Source organism: Podarcis pityusensis, assembly GCF_964106645.2.
Source record: "Podarcis pityusensis genome assembly, chromosome: 2".
Classification (NCBI taxonomy): Eukaryota; Metazoa; Chordata; class Lepidosauria; order Squamata; family Lacertidae; genus Podarcis; species Podarcis pityusensis.
The window spans coordinates 116,070,974-116,092,450 of record NC_138029.1 but is presented as its reverse complement, the minus strand read 5'-3'; the positions used below and the strand labels follow the sequence as shown (position 1 = coordinate 116,092,450).

The window sequence follows — 21,477 nt, the reverse complement described above, 5'->3', positions numbered from 1 at the left end:
CTCTAACCCGTGTCTGGTCAGATTCAGAATGAGGTTTCTGCCACTGGTGCTCTAGCCGTCTCATTGCCCTCAGATCCATGGAAAACCACGGGGCTGTCCGGGCTCCATGCAATAGGAGAGGGCGCTTCAGAACCAGACAGGCAATAGCCCTGGTTAACTCCACATTCCAACGGGCCACCAGGGAATCAGCTGAAAGGCCATCAGCATGGGATAAAACATCACCTACCACTCTCTGGAAACCATTTGGATCCATTAAGTGGCAGGGGCGGACCATACAAATCGGTCTCACGTCCCTGCAGAGGGGAAGGGTTGTGGAGAAGTCCAGTTGCACCAGGAAGTGATCTGACCATGGCACTTCTTTAGATTTGCTTTTACTTAGTGTCAGATCACCAACAGGTGAACACCAGGTCTAAGGCATGTCCGCGGCTATGAGTTGGGCCAAACTTATTCAGGGACAGCCCCATGGAGGCCATGCTTTCCACAAAGTCCCAATCAGCCCCTTGTAAGGTTGTGTCGGTGTGAATGTTATAATTCCCCAGGACAACCAAACTAGGTGTCTCCAGGAGAACATCTGCCACAACCTGAAGCAGTTCGGGCAGGGAATCCTTGGTGCAGCGGGGAGATCGGTACAAAGGAATCCTGTACTGCCCCTATTGTTCAACATCAAGAATATGCACTCGGAGAACTGGGTCTTCCCAATAGGACACCTGGTGCAAATTAATGACTTCCTACAAATCACTGCAAACCACCACCCCCTCCCTGCCCACATGACTTGGGTTGCTGTGCGTAAGAGAAACCTGGTGGACAAGCAGTGGCAAGGACAGGTCCATTACTGCATACAAAAATATTCTTTTGTTTCTTTTGGGATGTCTGTTGTTAATAGGCCAAAAAAAACACATTTCTGGCTTATTGGGGAAAGTATGTTGTAACATTTTATTTAATTCTTCATTAATGGTATCCCAAATTTATTTAATTTTAGGGCATGTCCACCACATATGGGAGAAATTCCCTTCTTTAAGTTTGCACCTCCAACACTTTCCACTGGTGTTTTGGTACATTTTAGCCAATTTTGAGGATTTAAGATACCATCTGTACATCATTTTTTTTTAAAAAAATATTTTATTGTATAGCATGCTGTAAGTTTTCCCATTTTTCTAAATCAATTGTATGACCGAAATTTTGTGCCCATTTGACCATGACATCTTTAACCCCTTTGTCTTTTAAGTGCCAATTTAATAATAGTTAATAAATTTTGGATAAATACAATTTGGATAAATTTTTATCATCATTTATAATCAATTCTTTGTCTATTTCAAATAATTTTGTATCAAATCCATTTACTTTCTTGTCTTCCTCAAAAATTGCATTTAATTGATGGTATTGAAACCAGCCTACTCCTGTATGTCTTATTGTTTCAATTTTTTTCATTTGTAATCTATTATTTACTTCCTCTAAAAGATCTTTATACGTCAACCAATTTGAATCCATATTTTTTCTTTTTACTGCCTCTGCCTCCATTGGTGACAACCACCATCGGCTTTTTGGTTCCAATAATTTTTTGTTCCTTTCCCAAACTTCATATAAGGCTTTCCTAATAATGTGATTTAGAAATCCATTGTGGATTTTTGTTTTATTATAATCCAGGTAGCTGTGCCACCCCACTATATTATCCCAGCCCTCAATATCCAATAATTTAGTATTCTTCAATATCATCCATTCCTTAAGCCAGACCGGGCAGGCAGCTTCGTAGTAGATCCTAAAATCTGGCATTCCAAACCCTCCTTTGTTTTTGGTTTCTGCTAATAATTTAAATTTAATTCTGTTTTTTTTTTTTTTTTTGCCCTGCCAAATGTATTTTGCCAAATACCTGTGCCATTCCCTAAAACAATTTAAGCCATTAAGAACCAGAATTGATTGAAAAGGGAACAGCATTTTTGGTAAAACTACCATCTTGATTGTAGAAATTTCCCCACAACGTGAGTTTTAATTTACTCCAGATTTCTAAGTCTTTCCTTTTGTTCCATACCTTAATATAAATGTCTTTCTATAAATGAATGTTTTTCATGGTTATCCAAATTCCTAAGTACTTTGCTCTGTTAGTAATTTTAAGTCCTGTTTCTATTTCTAACTTTACTTTTTCTTGTATATCTAATTTTTTTACCAGGAGTTTTGTTTTTTATTTATTAATTTTGAATCGTGAAAATTGTCCAAACGCCTTTCTTTTTCCTTTCCTTTCCTTTCATTATAATATGTTTTATTGATTTTCTTTCTTACAACAAATATCCATCACCATCACTAAATCTTCCTATATCTCATCATAGTCTTTCAATTTTAACTTTCCTTCTTGTTCTATTAGTAATTCTCTGTATGTTGGCCATATTCCTTTCATTGTTGACATGTTAAGTAATAGTGCTTCAATGGGTGATAGCCATCACGGAGTTTGGGGTTCCAATAATTCTTTGTATTTTCTCCATACCTTTATTAAAAACTTATTATAGTATTGTGGAGTCCTTTGTGTACTCCCCCCCCCCATACCACAAATATGCATGCCAACCAAATCTGTTGTCATGTCCTTCCAGTTCTATTGGCTCTTCTTTCTCCAATTTTATCCAATCCCGAATCCGAGTAAAACAAGCTGCTTCATAGTAAATTTTGAGATCTGGAAGGGAAAAGCCTCCCCTTTCTTTTAAGTCTGAGTTTTGTATTTTATTCTTGGCCTTGTTTTTTCCAATATTACTACAATACTCCAGAGCAGCCTTTTTCAACCTGTGGGCCCCCCAGATGTTGCTGAACTACAACTCCCATCACCCCTAGCTAGCAAGGCCAGAGCTCAGGGATGATGGGAGTTGTAGTCCAACAACATCTGGGGACCCACAGGTTGAGAACCGCTGCTCTAGAGGGTTTTCTGTTGTAATTATTAGATTGTCTGCTTAGCTCTGACCTTATATGCCCTTTGTCCAACTTTAATTCTTTCTATTCTAGGGTCTTCTCTTACTGCTTTCAAATATACTTCCAGAAGTGTGATAAAGAGGAGACGAGAAAGAGGGCAGCCCTGTCTTGTTACCTTAGAGATATTAAAAGCTTCTGATGTTTCACCATTTATAATTAGTCTGACCTTTTGGGAATTATAAATCGCTTTTATACCACTACATATTTTCTCACCCAAACTCATCATTTCCAAAGTTTTTTGCATGAATGCCCCTGAAGCATTATCCAATGCTTTCTCCGCATCCACCAAGATCAGGGCTGCCTTTTTATCTGGTCTCATTTATAGGTATTCTATTGTATCTACTACCAATCTACTATTGTATCTGCTGTAAATTTGTCCTCTGCGTAGGAAGCCTGACTGATCTTTCTTTATTAATTTTGCCAGGATCTTTTTCAATTTATTGACTAATTTCTTTGCAAATAATTTATAATCTGAATTTAGAAATGAGATTGGTCTATAATTTTTAATTTACTCTAAATTGGATCCATATTTCAGTATCAATGTAATTAGGGCCTCTTGCCATGATTCTGGCACTTGTCCTCCTTCTAAAATTTTGTTCATTATTTTTTTCTAACACCGGTAATATGGTCTCTTCCAATTTTTTGTAATTCATTATAGAAATACCATCTGGACCAGGGACTTTACCATTCTTAGAAGTCACAATTCCTTCTTTTATTTCATTTATATTAATAGGGGCATTTAAGTATTTCTATTCTTTCTCTTATTTTTGCCAGTCTATTGTTTATTTTTAAAAAATCCTATTTTTTCGTCAAGTTCTTCCAGCTCACTTCCATTTCTGTTGTTGTTTTGCAGCAGATTTAGTTAATGTGAAAGCACAAAAGAACCAAAAAGAATCTTGAGGCAGGTTACACATTTATTCCAGTTCAGTCTTTGGTTATTGACATTTCTATCCCACAACCCTATCCACTTAGCAGACTGCCTCTGTCCCCTGGCCCTACAAGCCCATCAGTAAAATTTTCTGCAGAGACACTGGGGATTGTTCCATGACAGTTGTCACTTTCTGACAATGCAGAAGGAGGCTACCTTGGTGCACCCAGAAGATACCAGATGTTGGTTGTAGTTACGTCTATACAAAGTGCATAGCATTTGACCCTCCATAGAGAAATGGGGAGGAATGAGGAGCCTGAATAGCTGACTAGAAGGAAAGGTACCCTGGTAAGCTTCTGTTGATTCTTGAGGGGGCTTTGTATCATTTAACTTCAAAATGTGGAAAATGTTTGTGGGGCCTCCTCCTCCCCCTGTTGCTTCTGATGAGTGGGAACCTGGATATCTGCCCCAAACGTTTGCCTTGATGGTAGCAGGATGGGAGAAGTCAAGTGCCCAGAATCAAAAAGGAAAAGTATTTTCTGCATCTTTCTTGATTGAAATGGGTATGTCTGAGACCTCAGATAAAGTTCTTGTTGACAGTATCAAAACTGCTATTCATAACCCAGTTAATATATTTATTACTGCTGATATAAAGAGTCTATCCTTCAGAGAAATAAGGTGATATTCCATACAATATAATGCTGTCCCAAACAAACACTTTAACCAGATAAACTTGCCTTCTGGGAGGTGGGGCAAGATGCTGAGGGAATCTATTCTATCGGGGGGGTGAGCTCAATGCACTCAGAAGATTCCAGTTGTGGGTTGTAGTTGCATCTATACAAAGTGCATAGCCTTTGCCCCTCCATAAAGAAAGAAATGGCAGGGAGACAAGAGCTGGAATAGCTGACCAGAAGGAAAGGTAATTTTCTGGATCAAAATCCCTAGCTAATCTGTCTAGCTGCTGCTGCCTGTCACTGTTACTGTGTCTCTGGAGTGTTTCTTTGAAGAGAATACAGGACACGGCAAAAGACCCTGCAATGCAAACAGGGAGACTTCTGTCCAGGAGATTTCTGTATAAAAAATTCTTTGCTGAGGTGGAAGTGGGGACTAAGTGTTATGTATTGAAGTTCTCACCCTGGCCACCAGGGGTATTGTGTCTATAGTTTTCACTCAGGTCCACGTCAGTTAATTTAGGTGGGAAACCCTGGGTTGTTGTTGTTGTTGTTGTTGTTGTTGTTGTTGTTGTTGTTACAATAAAAGCAGGCCGGCTGAGCTGTTTGAGCTCAGTTCAGTTCCAGCTTACTATAAAGAACCACTTGGAGAAATCTCTGTGTTGTCTGCTATGTCCACACACAATTTAATACTAAGTGAGGTTGGAGTAGAACTATGTTTACATGAACATGAGAAGGCAAAATATGTTCTCCATTTAAATGTTTATTAAAATAATTTATTCAGATACATAGAAGTGTTATTAGGCTTTTTTGTTGTAAGCTAATTCATACATTATAAGAAGTGGGTCCTGAGACCCTTGATCCCCTTCCTTAAAATACCATCTGAACAAAATTGGTGAAGTAGTAAAGAGTTTATTGAGGACAACAGGTAAAGGTAAAGGGACCCCTGACCATTAGGTCCAGTCGCGGACAACTCTGGAGTTGCGGCACTCATCTCGCTTTACCGGCCGAGGGAGCCAGCGTACAGCTTCCAGGTCATGTGGCCAGCATGACTAAGCCGCTTCTGGCAAACCAGAGCAGTGCACAGAAACGCCGTTTACTTTCCTGCTGTAGCAGTAAGTATTAAATAATTTTTAAAGTCATATATATATATATATATGTCCCTCAGGTGGTGCAATGGGTTAGTGCACCTGACTTTAACCAGAAAGTTGGTGGTTCAAGCCCACCCAGGGATAACTGTGGGCAGGATTCCTGCTTTGCAGGGGGTTGGACTAGATGACCCTCAGGGTCCCTTCTAACTCTACAATTATGAAAGCTATGAAATATATATATATATATATATATATATATATATAATGAATGTTCATAAATGCACCAACCATGCACGTAAATACATATGTGGACCACATGTCTGGAGCAGCACAAGAAGACCGTCCTGAAACCATTTTGACTCCCAAACTGACCAAATGTTTTCCCTGCAAGGAGGGAGGGGGTGAGGGAACCTTCCCATTGTCTCAGGAATTGAGTAATCACCATCTCAAAGGAATGACCAGACTACCAGGAAAGGCAATCAGATAAGGCATTATCTGATAACCTGGCACACAGGAAAAACAACATTCAAATTTCTGTTGTAGATCGCCTTTTCTGTGATGTACGTATGATGTTTGTGGGGGGTGGTCTTGGGTTACACCTCTTTTGTGATGTATGTATGATGTATGGAGGGGTGGTCTTGAGCTCCAGGGCAGGAAATTTAAATGATCTGTATAAGGGCAGGCCCACCTTTGTTCGGGGTGTGAGGGTAGCACCCTGTTGCAACAGTTCAATAAAGATCAGTCTTACTAGCTGCTTTGCTTCTCAATATTCTCTGGTTGGCCTCTGTTATTTTCTCCCACTGATGGAGAACCTGCAAAGGACTCTACAAGGGCTCTTGTGTCCCCCATAAGGGAATAAGGGCAGATTTTGTTTACAACAGGTACCTCTTTATCTTCTTGCACTTTGTGCTTTCGAATTGCTAGGTTGGCAGGAGCAGAGACAGAGCAACGGGAGTTCACCCCTTCGCGGGGATTCGAACTGCCAACCTTCAGATCGCCAAGCCCTAGGCTCTGTGGTTTAACCCACAGCGCCACCTGCGTCCCTTATTGAGGACAATACGTTCTTGCAAAAGCGAGGCTCCAAAGCAGGCACAGTCTAGCTGGGGCACAGAATGAGCTTTTATTCCCTATGCACACGTTCCCTCCCTCCTCTTCCCATTGGTTGGGTGCTGCAAGGTTTTCCTCCCCCCATTATCAAATAACAGACAAGAGGCTGAACGTGGGGAGAAATTTCTCCTTCCTCCTCCGAGTTGCCTCCACTTCCGGCTTCACCAGCAGAGATAAAATTGGGGCTTGCAAGGGAGGGAGGGAAGGAGGCGGGAAGGGGGGCTGCGTCCTGCGGAGGCGGAGGAGGGGCTGCTTCCTAATTAAGGCTCCTAATTAAGCGCCCTCACTCCCTGCCTCCCATGCGGGGGCTCCCATTCCCGCCCCCGCTGCCCAGGATGTCGGGTGAGTGCAAAGCCAATGGCGGGAAGGGGCTTTACGAGGAGGTCCAGGATGAGAAGCCCCGGGACGGGGAGAAGAGAAGGGAGGGAAGGGAGCTGTTTATTTGAAGGGGCGGGGGGGGGGGGGGAGAAGCTTCCTCCTGCAGGGATCTGGTACGAAGGGAATTGCAGGGGGGAGAGGGGAGAGGGGTGGGCATTGCTGGCCAGGATCGCCTTAATAGTATTAATTTAAATTTAATATCTGTACTCCAGCAGAAGACCCCTCGGAGGAGGACCTTATCTTTAGGCAACAGGCGAAAGCCTTGCTCTTCTCCCAGGCGTTTGGCTCATTAAACAATCTATGGACTTCACAACTGAATTGGGGGGGGGGGTTGTTTTTATTTTTTACTCTGCTACGCATCTCTGTGTTTTTTCTCTTGTAAGCTGCCCTGTGATCTTTGGAGGAAGGGCAGTATAGAAATGTGAAGAATAGCTGTAAAAATAGGAAGCCCTCTTGCGTTCAAGGGGGGGGGGGTTGGGACAAAGTCATTGATCAGCATGCATAACAGGATGGGCTTAGGAGGGAATAATACTAATAAGAATAAGAGTAAAATAAAAATAAATAATTCATTGCTTGCCCCCTGCCCATCTGACTGTGTTGCCTCAGCCACTGGGCGATTTCCATCAAAAACACCAAAAAATTTAAAACATCAAAAACTTTCCTGTACAGGGCTGCCATCATAAGACTACTGTTTTGTAGAAATGGCCCTCAAATATAAAGAAATGGCCTCTTCAAGGAATTGTGTGGTGTAAACGTGTATGTTGTCCTCTAGGTCCAAACACATAGTAAGAGCAAGCAGTGCTCCAAAGTGCTTCTCTTGTGAACTTGCCATCTAAGTTGTTTACTCCTGACCAAAACTCCTGTTTCCCAAAAGGACTGGAGGGGGGGGGTCTCCTCACCACTTTTAACCCCCCCACTCCCACCGCATGGAAGGCAGAGGACGTGTTCATTCACAAACCCAGTAAACCATGTGTGTATCTGAAGTGAACCAGGCGCTGCAGCTCCTTCCCCTCTCACTGGGCTGCTGCAAGAAAAGGCAGCAGAGGAGGAAAGGGATGGGTTTGAAGGCTCTTCCTGCCTCTCTCCCCTGAGGAACAAGAGCAAAGGGTGTTTGCAGGGCAGGAGGGCAGAGGAGGGGGCAGCGAGGGCAGAGGGAGCAGTGGGCGGATCCCCCGCCTCTCCCAGGGGGTCCTGATGCAAGCAAGGGGCTTCCTTCTTCTCCATGCAAGGGCCGTTCAGAGCAGTCCTTTGCAGATGAACTCTTAAGTTCCAAGGGACCTACTCTCAGGCCACAAATGTGCGTGCCATGCCAGCCTTAGGAAGGGAGGTGGGACAGGCAGGTGAAAGGAATTGCCAAAGGTGTTTGAAAATGGGTGGGGCTCTTGGGAAGGGGGTGCCCAGTTGGGGCTTCTCCAGGGGCAGCAGAATGTCTTGGGCAGGAGAATCCCTGCAGGGGCTCTCAGACTCCCTTGGCTTCTTCTTCTTCCCTCCCTCCCAGGAAGCTGCAACTGGCTCTGGATTCTGCGCTCCTCAGGAAGCTGAAGCTGCAAACCTAGCTGAGACTGAACCTGCAACCCTGGCCAGGATGGAAGGAGGAAGATGGACGGGTGACCTGGTCAGGCTGTCTCCTGCATCCCTCCCCACAACCTCTGAGCATTCCCTCCCAGTACCCTTGGAGAAATCTGGTGAGTTCCAGGGGAGAGGAGATGGGGACAGGGGTAGATGGAAGGTGGAGGGAAAAAGAGGAAAAGATGGAGAGGAGACAAATGGAAGAAAGTTCCTGAAAGGAAGAAGGAAGGGGTGAGGCCTTCTCCAAAGCAGCTCTTTGTTTCTTGAATCCCTTTCATAAAGTAGCGGGGGCAGATTTTCTCCCTCCAGGATTTTAAATCTTAGGAGTTACAGTGGTACCTCGGTTCTCAAATTTAATCGGTTCTGGAAGTCTTCCAAAACCAAAGCGTTCCAAAACCAAGGCGTGCTGTCCCGTAGAAAGTTATGCAAAATGGATTAATCCATTCCAGACTTTTAAAAACAACCCCTAAAACAGCAATTTAACATGAATTTTACTATCAAACAAGACCATTGATCTGTAAAATGAAAGCAATAATCAATGTTCTGTACCATAAAATAATTAAGACAGTATTGTATATGATAAAAATTAAAATTATTATTTTTTCGTACCTGCATTGATGATAGTCAATGTTTGAATGGGGAGCTAATATCCCTTTCCACAGTCAATTAATCAATCAATCAATCAATCATAAAACAAAAACCAAGCCTCAGTCAAAAATGAAAAAGCCACAAAAACAAAAACTCAAAAAATAGGAAAAAACTAAAGCTGCAAATGTCACCTCAGAACACTGCAACCAGGAATGGCTTGAATATTGAGGGGGGGGGCCTTAAATTAGCTGTCCAAGGGAACGAATGGGATGAAAAAAACCTTGATTACGATGGAGACGACTTAAATTAGCTGCTGAAGGGTAAAACGGAATGAAAAAAAGCCTTAATTAGGATGGGGGGCACTTAAATTTACTGCCCAACCATAAAAATGGAGCTCAGGAGCACGTTCGGTTTCCGAGGCAAACTTCAAAAACAGGAGCCCCTATTTCTGGGTTTGCAAATGATGAATCAACAGAAGCATAGTCAATCTATGGACTTCCCCTTTTTTTGAAATATTTTTATTGGTTTTTACAAATACAAGTTTACATCAAAAACATTTGATATAATGTTTTTATAGCATTTTAAATGACAGATCCCGAGGTTTTTGCAAACCAGAGGATCGCTTCTGCACACGCACACGGCGCAATAGAGTGCTTCTACGCGTGCGAGTGGCGAAACCCGGAAAAATACCAGAGGGTTACGTAACATGAGGTACCACTGTATAGATACATTCTCCACAGTTCTCATTTATCTAAAGTGTCCATAAACTTATTTACAAGTGATTCCTAAAGTCCAGCTAACGTTTTGATTTGCGTGCAGTAATCTCATACGTAAATTATAAAATTTCCCCATTCTTTTTTAAAGTCCTTGTTTTCTTGATTCCTGAGTCTCATGGCTAATTTTGCCATTTTGGCAGAGTCCAGCAGTTTAGCTCACCATTCTTCGGATTATTGCATCTTCCCATCTTTGAGATAATAACATCTGTGCAGCTGTTGTTGCATACATAGTCTTTCCTGGTCTTTTGGGATCGCAGTACCTGTAATTCCAAATAAATAAACTTCTGGTTTCTTAACAAAATTTATTTTAAACATTTTTTTCCAATTCATTATATACCATTTCCCAAAATGATACTGTTATTTTACATAACCACCACATATAGCAAAAGGTACCCACTTCTTCTTTGAAGTGACCTGTTCATCCTTTGTATGCCATTCTAGGAGCAAGTTATACATTTTAGACAGATTTTTTTATGTTTCTTCCTAAGAGTTCTTTTTGAAATTGTGATGTCTCATAACTAAAACCTTTTTTTATTTTAATTTTTTTAAAAAAAATTATTGTTAAAATAGTTCATCATTAATCCACATATATTACAGATATACAAGCATACAAACATACATTTCATACAATCCTTAAAAGTGTTCAAACATACTTACACTCAATCCCACAAATAATTCCTTTTCCCATCACCATCCACCACCCCTCACCCCACCTTTGTGTTAGACTTCCAATCTACTCAATTGCAATTTCTTTCCACTTCTATTACTTTCTTTCACACACCTTTAGCCTAATTTCATAGAATCATATAATAGAATCATACAGTTGGAAGAGACCACAAGGGCCATCGAGTCCAACCCCCTGCCAAGCAGGAAACACCATCAGAGCACTCCTGACATATGGTTGTCAAGCCTCTGCTTAAAGACCTCCAAAGAAGGAGACTCCACCACACTCCTTGGCAGCAAATTCCACTGTCTAACAGCTCTTACTGTCAGGAAGTTCTTCCTAATGTTTAGGTGGAATCTTCTTTCTTGTAGTTTGGATCCATTGCTCCGTGTCCGCTTCTCTGGAGCAGCAGAAAACAACCTTTCTCCCTCCTCTATATGACATCCTTTTATATATTTGAACATGGCTATCATATCACCCCTTGACCTCCTCTTCTCCAGGCTAAACATGCCCAGCTCCCTAAGCCGTTCCTCATAAGGCATCGTTTCCAGGCCTTTGACCATTTTGGTTACCCTCCTCTGGACACGTTCCAGTTTGTCTTGAATTGTGGTGCCCAGAACTGGACACAGTACTCCAGGTGAGGTCTGACCAGAGCAGAATACAGTGGCACTATTACTTCCCCTGATCTAGATGCTATACTCCTATTGATGCAGCCCAGAACTGCATTGGCTTTTTTAGCTGCCGTGTCACACTGTTGGCTCACTCTTCTCCAGGATGAAGAGGAACCATTGATGAGCACCCTTTGGGTTCGGTCAGTCATCCAGTTACAAATCCACTGAGTGGTAGCATAGTCAAGTCCGCATTTTACCAGCTTCTTTACAAGAATATCATGGGGCACCTTGTAGAATGCCTTGCTGAAATCAAGGTAGGCTACATCCACTGCGTTCCCTTATAATAATAATAATAATATTTATTACGGCCATAGGCCCATGCAGATAAAAACAAGACATAAATAACAGCTTGTGCACGTGGGTAAAAACAGCCGCTAAAACACCACTGTAACAATAAAATACTATGAGATGGAATGACATACTGCGCCTTAATTAGCTTGTAGTGCTCCTTGGCAACGCTTTTGGGTAAGGACAGCGACCAGAAACCTAGCCACTTTCAGGGTCGTATGGGTATCCTTATCCTGCAAGATTTGGGCAAGGTGGAATTTTGGTGGGGTACCCTCTAGTTTCTGCATGATTGATCCCAACAAATTTGCCCGTGGCACGTTGAACAAGGGGCAAGTGAACATAATGTGCTGAAGCGACTCCGGCGTCTCCTTATCACATTCGCACATGGCGGAGGCTTGGCCCTTTGAGAATCTATGTCTCAGGACATTGGAGGGAAAAACGTTAAACCTCGCTTTGGTGAAGGCCAGCCTATGGGCAACAGTCGAAAGGGAGGAGAGGTATGATGGAACGCAGTAAGTTAAAGTAATACCAATGTTCTGGGGCGAACAAACACCTCCCCCCAGCGTATAATTTCGCTGTAAATCGATGTCATCCAGTCTTTGGCGGATCAGTCTTTGAGCAGTGATTTGATCTAGTTTTAGGGAATCTAAGGGAGAGATTCCATAACTCAGGAGTTTGGCATGAATTCTACTAGTCCAAAGGCTGGAGAATTCATCTCGCCATAAGCATTGGACAAGGTAATGGTCTGGTAATCTATGCCACAATGATAACCAATAACTGAAGACTTGCTTCCACAGGCAAGTTTCTAGGGATGCGATCTTCAATTCTAGTCGCATGGCTGCGTTACTTACGCACAGGGGGAGCATTAGGATCCGACGTAGGAATTGGTTTTGCAGAGTCTCAAGAGGAGCAAGATCTGTCATCACGGCCCAGAGCGGGGCAGCATAGGCAAGCGCGGTAACCACTTTTGCCTTGAACACCTTTAGGGCCGAGGGAACATGCAAAGCTCCATCCGAAAAGAAAAATCGGAGGAGCGCATATGACAGAGTTTTGGCCTTATTAAGTAGGTGTTGAATTTGTGCTTTCCACCCCAAATTGTATTGAAAAATAACTCCTAGGTATTGAAATTTTAGGACTTGCTCTATTTTTGCTCCGCCAAGCTTCCATTCGTATAATCTCCGACTTCTGGCGAAAATCAGAATCTTAGATTTAACATGGTTGATGGTTAATTGGTTGAGTTGACAATACGTGGCAAAGATCTTCAGAGCTCTGGTTAGTCCAACACGTGTATAAGATAGAATTACCGCATCGTCCGCATATAAAAGGAGTGGACAGCGGTAATCCGCTAGTCTAGGCGCGTGTGTACTTGGAGATGAGTTGACTAGGGGTGCTCGCATGTCGCTGATGAATAGGTTGAATAGGCAGGGAACCAATATACATCCTTGGCACACTCCCTTGTTTATTGGTATCGAATTTGTGAGGTCGCCCGCAGGAGTAAGTCTCACTCTGGCATGGGTACCTTCGTGGAGCTGACTTATAAGCCATAGGAGTCTTCTATCGATGCCCTGTTTCGCAAGTTTCTCCCAAAGAATATTTCTAGGAACGCTGTCAAAGGCTGCCTTTAGATCTAAGAAGGCAGCACAAAGGTAGCCCCGGGGAGGGGAGGAGTACTTCCGTGCCAGATGGTAAAGAACTATCGCATGATCAGTTGTAGAACGTTTAGTTCTGAACCCTGCTTGTTCATGGCCAATCTGGTTAGTCTCATCTACCCATCGCGATAGTTTAGTCAGCAAAAAGCTGGCATAAATTTTCCCTATGATCGAGAGGAGGCTGATGTTACGGTAGTTTTCCGGCTCCATTGGAGAACCTTTTTTATGAATTGGTACTATAATGGCCTCCTTCCATATTTTGGGGATGAGACCGGAAGCGTTGATTGCGTCGAAGGTTTTGGCCAAGATGCCAGCCCACCATTTTGGGTGTAGTTTGATGGCTTCAGCAGGGATCAGGTCGGGCCCTGGGGCTTTGCCCGGTTTCAGCTGGGCTATTAGCTTAGCTATTTCGTCAGGATCGGTGGGAGGCCAAATAGGTAGGTGGGAAAACAGATGCATCAGATGGTCGGAGGGAGCATCTGCCTGTGAGAAACATTTCTTCAGGAACAATTCCCATGTCGGTGCTGGGATGACTGCCCTTGGGTATTTCCTCACCCTTCTATTAATCAAAGACCAGAATTCCCTGGATCTATGTGGCTTTGAAGCAGTAATCAAGGCCTGCCAGCGATTTTGTTGCCACTCACATTTGGCAGTTTTCTGCGTGCGTTTGTAAACTTGCTTGGCTTGTGCATAACTAGCTGGCAGAGTAGATGCATCAGAGGTCTTATATACATTATATATAGCACGAAGGCGCTGTCTTGCTTGTTTGCACTGAGAATTATACCAGGGGGCACCGTAAGTATACTCGTTTCGATTTAATATTTTGGGTGGTAACCTGAAGAAGGACGTAAGATCAGTCGTATGATGGTGGAAGCGTTTCAACACTATGCTATGCTCATCTGAGGCAGAGCCTATGTTGGAATGGGGCCCAAGGATTTCTTTTTGAAAGAATTCCTGATACCTTTGAGCCTGGGTCTCCGACCATTTGATTCCTCTTACTTGGAGAGATTCGTTGGTTACCATCTGGGTCGCATGTCTATGGGCCTCCGACTGCCAGTTCAGGGAAAGCTTGGCTACCAGGGGAAGATGATCACTAGATTGTACATTCTCGATCTTAAAGGTGGAAATACACTTAAGTAGATCACTGGAGACCAACAGGTAATCGAGGACGCTGTTTGATTTGACGCTCAGGTGAGTGAAATCCCCTGGAATATCAGGGAGGCATGTGCCATTTAGGGGGACCAGATTTAAACGGATGGCCATTTGATAGAGGAGTACTCCAGCCTCATTTGCTCGTTGGTCTTTAGAAGTTCTCCTCATGATATGTTCCAGATCATAATTATCAAGGTTTGGGGTAACCCACCATTTGGCTTTGGTCAGCGAGTCCCAATTTGCTGCTGTGCGGGCGTTAAAATCGCCACCTATTATGGCCGGGGTGTTTGGAAACTTAACATAGCATGAGAGCAAATGCTCTTCTAGCGAGCCCCATTTAGAGCCCAGTTCGGAGGAAGAACCCCCAGGTGGCAAGTAAACATTTGTAACTAGAAGTGAGATCTTTTCCCCCTCTATCAGCCCGGTAAGGGCGTAAGGAGGCAAGGCCTGTACTAGAGTAAATTTAGAATGTAGGTTGAGGGAGATGCCTATTATTAGGCCCCCTTTGGGGCGGCCTCCTTTCTGAGAGGGGCAGGCAGGGAGTTCTAGAAGCTCAAAGCCATTTAGGGCAATTTTCTCTACTTCCCACGATTCTTGGAACAAGATAATATGAAACAGGTTAATATACTCCCAAGAATTCTGGGTCAAGTTTTTTTCCCCTCCAGCCCGCAATGTTCCAGCTGAGGACTGATAGGGGGGAGTTCCTGTTGTGACCAATTCGCTGTCATTTCGGGGAGAAATGTGAGTCCTTTGGAGGCAAGGCAGACCCCACAAAAAAGTCAGTTATTTTACTTTGCATGGCAGGCACCTGCTGAAGGTACCTAGTCTTAAAGTTGGTAGTGAGGTATTCTGGCTGGGGTGACAAAACGGGTCTCCCGCTGGCTAACCCAAGGGCGGACACTTCAGTGGGAAACTCCACTGGATTTGCTGAGACTGCCCCACCGCGAGGTCTAAAGGTCGCCGATGAAACCATTTGGTTTATATGTCCGGCCGGGTCTTCAATCAAATCCGGGCCATTTTTTGATGTAGGTGGAGCACTCCCCTGACCTGGTGCTGGCGAAGGTACAGGGGATGCTCAGCGTACTGGTACCGTTTGTATGTCGGGTCTATGCCGCTCAGGGGAGTATGAAGACTCCAGTTCCGGCATTGATGGATTAGATGGTAAGGAATTGTTTTGGTGGAAGGAACTCTGAGTTACACTCCTCAGCGGGGGACTCTTGGAGGGCGAGTCAAAATTTATCAAGAGTTGGGATGAGAGGCCAACTTGTGAGGCAAGACCTGGGTCTGCCAAGCGTCGGTGGGTTTTGCCCACAAGAGGGGGAGGCATGGGTTTAGGAGCTGGACTAAGGTAAGGAAGACTTCCTGCTTCCTTAAAACACGACTCCGAAAAGCTGGCAGGGATATCCTGAAAAGTGGGCAGGACTTTTCCGTTCTTCTGGACATATATGAGCTGATGATTTAGTACTTCTAGTCTATCAATTATTTCTTGTTGTTCTCTCGGTGGAAGGTCGCCAAAGGTGGCTAAAAGCTCTCTTTCCTCCGGCGGGGTCAGAGAATTACTTGCGCCAGTGGGTTTCTTTAAAGCTCGTGGGGGCGTAGGGTAAGTCCAGTTTCGGTACGGGTGGATATCCTCCGAGAGAGGAGGCTCGATGTCCCGAGGTACTCCTGACCTCTCCGACAGAGTCTGCTCCGTGCCGTGGCCGGCAAGTAGAAGGGGGTGGGTCATGCTATCCATAAAAACTCTTGTTGGGATGATATCATACCTAGCCAAGAGTGATTTCTGCCTGATGATAGCTGAAGGGATCCTTGGAGAGTAAAACGCAAGCATCACTTTCTGTTGCCTGAGGTGCTGGTTCAAAGGTAATACTGCAATGAGATCGCATTGTGAGATTTCTATGTTTAGGAGATTGCTTAGGTGCTTTTTAACCCCACTCAGAGTAAGCCACCTTGGTGACTCTGCCCCGATGTTTAGGCAGATTTTCTTAGGTTGCAGGGACAACGCTTGAAGTTTCAGAGCAGGATTTGGTTTATATTTAGGGATCACACTTCTTTTTTTGGTTGGAGGTAAGGACCTCTGGCACTTCAAGTCCCCCGTATCTACAGTTGGTTTAAACTCTGACCAGAGGTTATCAATTTTCTGTTCGAGGTTACATAGCTGGGAGGATAGCACATCAATCTTCTTGAATATGCAATTAAGGGTTCTGACCACAAGATGGAGATGTTCATGTTGTTCTTGTCTTGCGCAGTCCTCAGTTCCAGCGTCCTGCACCACCCTCAATGGGACACTCCCTCTTCCTCCAAGCTTGCCGTCCGCGGTTTTAGTCTGAGGTAAAAATAATTCCTCTGGTGTTGACGTTGTTTCTGGAGACGTTAGAGGGTAGAAACGGTTCTGAGTTTTCACCCCATAGTAGTGTTCAGTGGGGTCACTCCGTTTGCCAGACACGGGGGGGTCGGTTTTTAATTGTTTGGCTCTTGGGGAGGGCAGAGCCTCGTCACAATCCCTTAGGCGTTTGCCTTGGCCCATCATTATGAGTCTTTTAAAATAGCAGTGCTTAAAAGGTAATAAAAGGTGGTAGAAATAGAAATACAGCTGGCTGTGAGCTGGCGGAAAACCAGTAAGTCGAAGGCTGCTTCCAAGGCTGCCGGAGAATACAATTATCTGCTCATTAAAGCTGATTTACGATGCAGGCTTTACAATTATCAGCAATGTGAACTCCTGGCATGGGATTCCAGCACTCTGGTACAATCTTCAGCAAAAACTTGAAAGGCTGGGTGCCACAACACAGATTTTAGGGAGGATTCGAAATGAACTCCGGCAAATGCGTCTTACCTCGTCGCCATCTTGGACTGCAATCAAGGTAGGCTACATCCACTGCGTTCCCTTCATCTACCAGGCTTGTAATTCTGTCAAAAAACGAGATCAGGTTAGTCTGACATGACTTATTTTTCAGAAATCCATGCTGACTATTGGTGATCACAGCATTCCTTTCTAGGTGCTCACAGACTGTTTGCTTAATGATCTGCTCCAGAATCTTCCCTGGTATTGATGTCAGACTGACTGGGCGATAATTATTTGGGTCCTCTCTTTCCCCCTTTTTGAAAATAGGGACAACATTTGCCCTCCTCCAGTCTGCCGGGTCTTTGCCTGTTCTCCAGGAATTCTCAAAGATGACTGCCAGTGGTTCTGAGATCACATCTGCCAGTTCTTTTAATACTCTTGGATGCAGTTCATCTGGCCCTGGAGACTTGAATACATCTAAACTAGCCAAGTATTCTTGTACTATCTCCTTAGTTATTCTGGGCTGTGTTTCCTCTGCTGAATCATTTGCTCCAAATTCTTCAGGTCGGGCATTGTTTTCTTTATCGGAGAAGACTGAGGCAAAGAAAGCATTGAGGAGTTCAGCCCTTTCTGTGTCCCCTGTTTGCATTTCACCATCTTCTCCTCTGAGTGACCCCACTGTTTCTTTGTTCTTCCTTTTGCTACGGACATACCCATAAAAGCCTTTTTTGTTGCTTTTAACCTCTCTAGCAAGCCTGAGTTCATTCTGTGCTTTAGCTTTTCTGGCTTTGTGTCTACATGTGCTGGCTATTTGTTTGAATTCCTCTTTGGTGGTTCCCCCCCTTTTCCATTTTTTGTACACATCCTTTTTTAATCTTAACTCAGTTAAAAGTTCTTTAGATAGCCACCCTGGCTTCTTTAGGCACCTTCCATGTTTCCGTCTCATTGGTATTGCCTGAAGTTGTGCTTTTACTATCTCCCTCTTAACAAACTCCCAGCCATCATGAACTCCCTTTCCTTTTAGTATTACTGTCCATGGGATCTCACCCAGCACTTCCCTAAGTTTTATGAAGTCGGCTTTCTTAAAGTCAAGAAATTGAGTCCTAGGCTGCTCCTTTCCGCTGTATAGTAAACTTCAGAAGAGCATGATCACTCACGCCTAATGATCCTTCCACTTCTACCCCACTAACCAGGTCATCAACATTGGTTAGGACCAGATCTAAAATGGCTGTTCCTCTTGTTGCTTCTCCCACTTTCTGGACAATGAAGTTGTCTGCAAGGCCAGTGAGGAATCTGTTTGACCTTATGCTCTTGGCTGAGTTTGACATCCAACAAATATCCAGGTAATTGAAGTTCCCCATTACTACTATCTCCCTTCCTTTTGCATGCTTGGCCATCTGTTCCAGGAAGGCATCGTCTATGTCCTCCGTTTGGCTTGGGGATCTATAGTAAACTCCCACAATGAGGTCTCTGTTATTCTTCTCTCCCTTAATTTTGACCCAAATGCTCTCACTTTAGCTTTGAGGTTCTAAATCTTGGATCTCTTCACAGGTATACACATCCCTGACATATAACGCCACTCCTCCTCCTTTCTTGTCTGGTCTGTTTCTCTGAAATAGATTGTATCCCTCCATTATTACATTCCAATCGTGGGACTTATCCCACCAGGTTTCAGTGATGCTTATTATGTCAATATTTAGCTTGCTGTACCAAGAGCTCAAGCTCATCTTGTTTATTTCCCATGCTTTGCGCATTAGTGTACAGACATTGAAGTCCATTAATCATTCCCCCGTGTCTCTTATTTCAGGATTTTTTCCTCCCACCACTAGGTCTGCGTGCTGTTTGCTCCATTTGGTATATGACATTTGGATGATCATCTTCATCAATTGATAGACTCCCACCTTCAGGAGCACTGTCTCCCTCCCCCACATTAGTCAGTTTAAAGCCCTCCTGATGAGGTTTCTGAGATTTTTGGCAAAAACATTCCTCCCAACCGTTGTGAGGTGCAGCCCATCACTTGCCAGAAGTCCATCTTCAAGAAACTGCAGTCCGTGATCTAAGAATCCAAACCGTTCCTGTTTACACCATTTGCGAAGCCAGCTGTTCACTTCCACTATTTTTCCCTCTCTCCCTGGGCCACGTCGTTCAACTGGGAGGACAGATGAGATGACAATTTGTGCATTTAATTGCTTCAATTTCCTGCCCAGAGCCTCGTAATCTCTTTTGATCTTCTGGAGGCTATTGCTTGCAGTGTCATTGGTTCCCACATGAACCAAGAGGAAGGGGTATTTGTCAGTGGGTTTTATGATTCCTTGCAGTCGTTCAATCACATCTTGGATCTTAGCCCCGGGGAGACAGCACATCTCCCGAAACATCTTGTCAGGCCCACAGATCACTGCTTCTGTTCCCCTCAGTAGGGAATCCCCTATCACCACTACACGCCTCCTCTTAGGTTTGGTCGGGGTTCTTCCGTGAGCTGTCCATTCCAAGGTCGCCTGCACATTCCCTGAGGACTGACTTTGCTGCTCGTCTTCATATACCTGATCGACTGCAATGAGGGAGAGATCCTCAAATGGAGTCTGTTCTTCGTCTTCCATGCTAGGGGAGAGGACTTCAAAGCGATTGTGTATTTCTAAACAATCAGAGCGAACCCTGGGCCTCCTACTTCTTTGAGTCACGTTTCTCCATATATCTGGCACCTGTGTTGGTGAACTAGCCTCCTTCTCAGGGGTGTTCCCTGTCTCCTCCTTGGTGGAGACGGTGTTCTCTGTTGCTTCCAAGAAGAGCTCCAGCTCTCTAATTCTTTGGAGCGTAGCTACACGTTCCTCCAGTTGCTGGACTTTGTCTTCTAAGAGGGCAATCAATATACAATTGCTGCAGGTAAAGCTGCCTGCAACCTTTGGCAAGATGGCAAACATTGCGCAGGAACTTCTTTTTCTATTACACATTGTTATCCATCTTATTTAGTATTTCAGTGTTTGAAACTGAACTTGTTTATTCCAATAGGAGTTCTGATTTTTCGATATGGTTTTGCAAGTATCTTTTAAACACCTTCCAGTCCCTATCTATCTACTCTTTTGAGATCCTTCCAATTTCTCCCACTGTTTTAGATATATTGTAGGACTCCAATAATTTGGCAAGCCACTCTATTTTTGTCAGTACAATACCACTTTTCCAGTTTTTCGCACTCAATAGCCTTGCGGCTACTGTTGCGTATAAATATAAGGTCTTGTCTTCTTCCTTTAGGCTTCCTGGTACTATTCCCAATAGAAAATCTTCTGGTGTTTTCCTAAATGAATATCTAAACATTTTTTTTCATTTCATTATATATTATTTCCCAAAATTGTTTGATGTTTAAACAATTCCACTATATATGTATCATAGTACCTTTTCCAGTGTTGCATCGCCAACAGACATCGCTACAATTTTTATTCGTTTTTGTTATTCTTTCAGGTGTTAAATACCATCTATGTTGTACTTTGAGGTAATTTTCTTTCAGTATATAACACATCGTGAATTTCATATCTTCTTTCCACAATTTTTCCCATTGTTCAAACATAATATTTTCCCCAATATCTTGCGCCCATTTAATCATTGATACTTTAACCAATTCATCCTTTGTTTCCCACTCTAAGATCAGATTATACAATCTAGATATATTATTTGATTTTTCTTGTATTAAATATTTATCAAATTTTGATATTTCTTTTTCAAATCCTAGCTTTTTGTCTTTCGCTAATCTATACTTAATTTGAATATATTGGAACCAATCACTAATATGAGCTTTACTTTCTGTATAATCCTTTAATTCCAATTCTCCGTTTTCTTCCTTTAATACAGTTTTTTATATATATAAAATATTTATTAAAGGTTTTAAACAATAAAACACCATTCACATACACAACCCAAAAAAGGAAAAACACCATCACCATCGGTCACATAGACCAAAAGAAAAAACCCCGAAAAAAACATACAAAAAAAGACAAAAGACAAAAAATCATATAAAAGACATGAAAAATAGTTCAGTTTCATAAACAAAATTTCCATAACCCTCTTTTCTGACTCCCTCACATCTCCCTTTTCTGTGTTCCCATTTACAAAATCTTGTTCAGCAATGCTTCACCTTCTCTCAAAACTTATTTTAAATTGTACGTTTCAACTATTATGTCTCCAGTTTTACCCTTTGTTATCAAATATTTAAGCTTGACATAATGTTATTCAAATTTCACCTTTGTTCTTATAGTTCAATTGTTTTCATACTCCTTTCAACTAAGTCA

The 21,477-nt window shown here is 43.1% G+C and overlaps 1 protein-coding gene across 6 annotated transcripts in view; it reads left to right on the top strand.

Annotated features, from left to right (window-relative positions):
• Positions 1 to 21,477, top strand: part of LOC308469543 (uncharacterized protein) — a 54,084-nt gene that overhangs the window by 18,031 nt on the left and 14,576 nt on the right. For 2 of the 6 annotated variants that reach the window (XR_013982119.1, XM_080992154.1), the window contains exons 1-2: positions 6,874 to 7,028; positions 8,563 to 8,749. The exons of 1 other annotated variant lie outside the window; for it this stretch is intronic. Coding sequence is in view for 3 of the 5 variants with exons in the window: in XM_080992154.1 (XP_080848280.1) it covers positions 8,650 to 8,749 (100 nt within the window). In the remaining 2 variants the exon portion in view is untranslated. Of the gene's footprint in view, positions 1 to 6,873; positions 7,033 to 8,562; positions 8,750 to 14,957; positions 16,750 to 21,477 lie in introns of those variants that run through there. 3 more of the 6 variants (XM_080992156.1, XM_080992157.1, XM_080992158.1) reach the window with 3 other exon arrangements.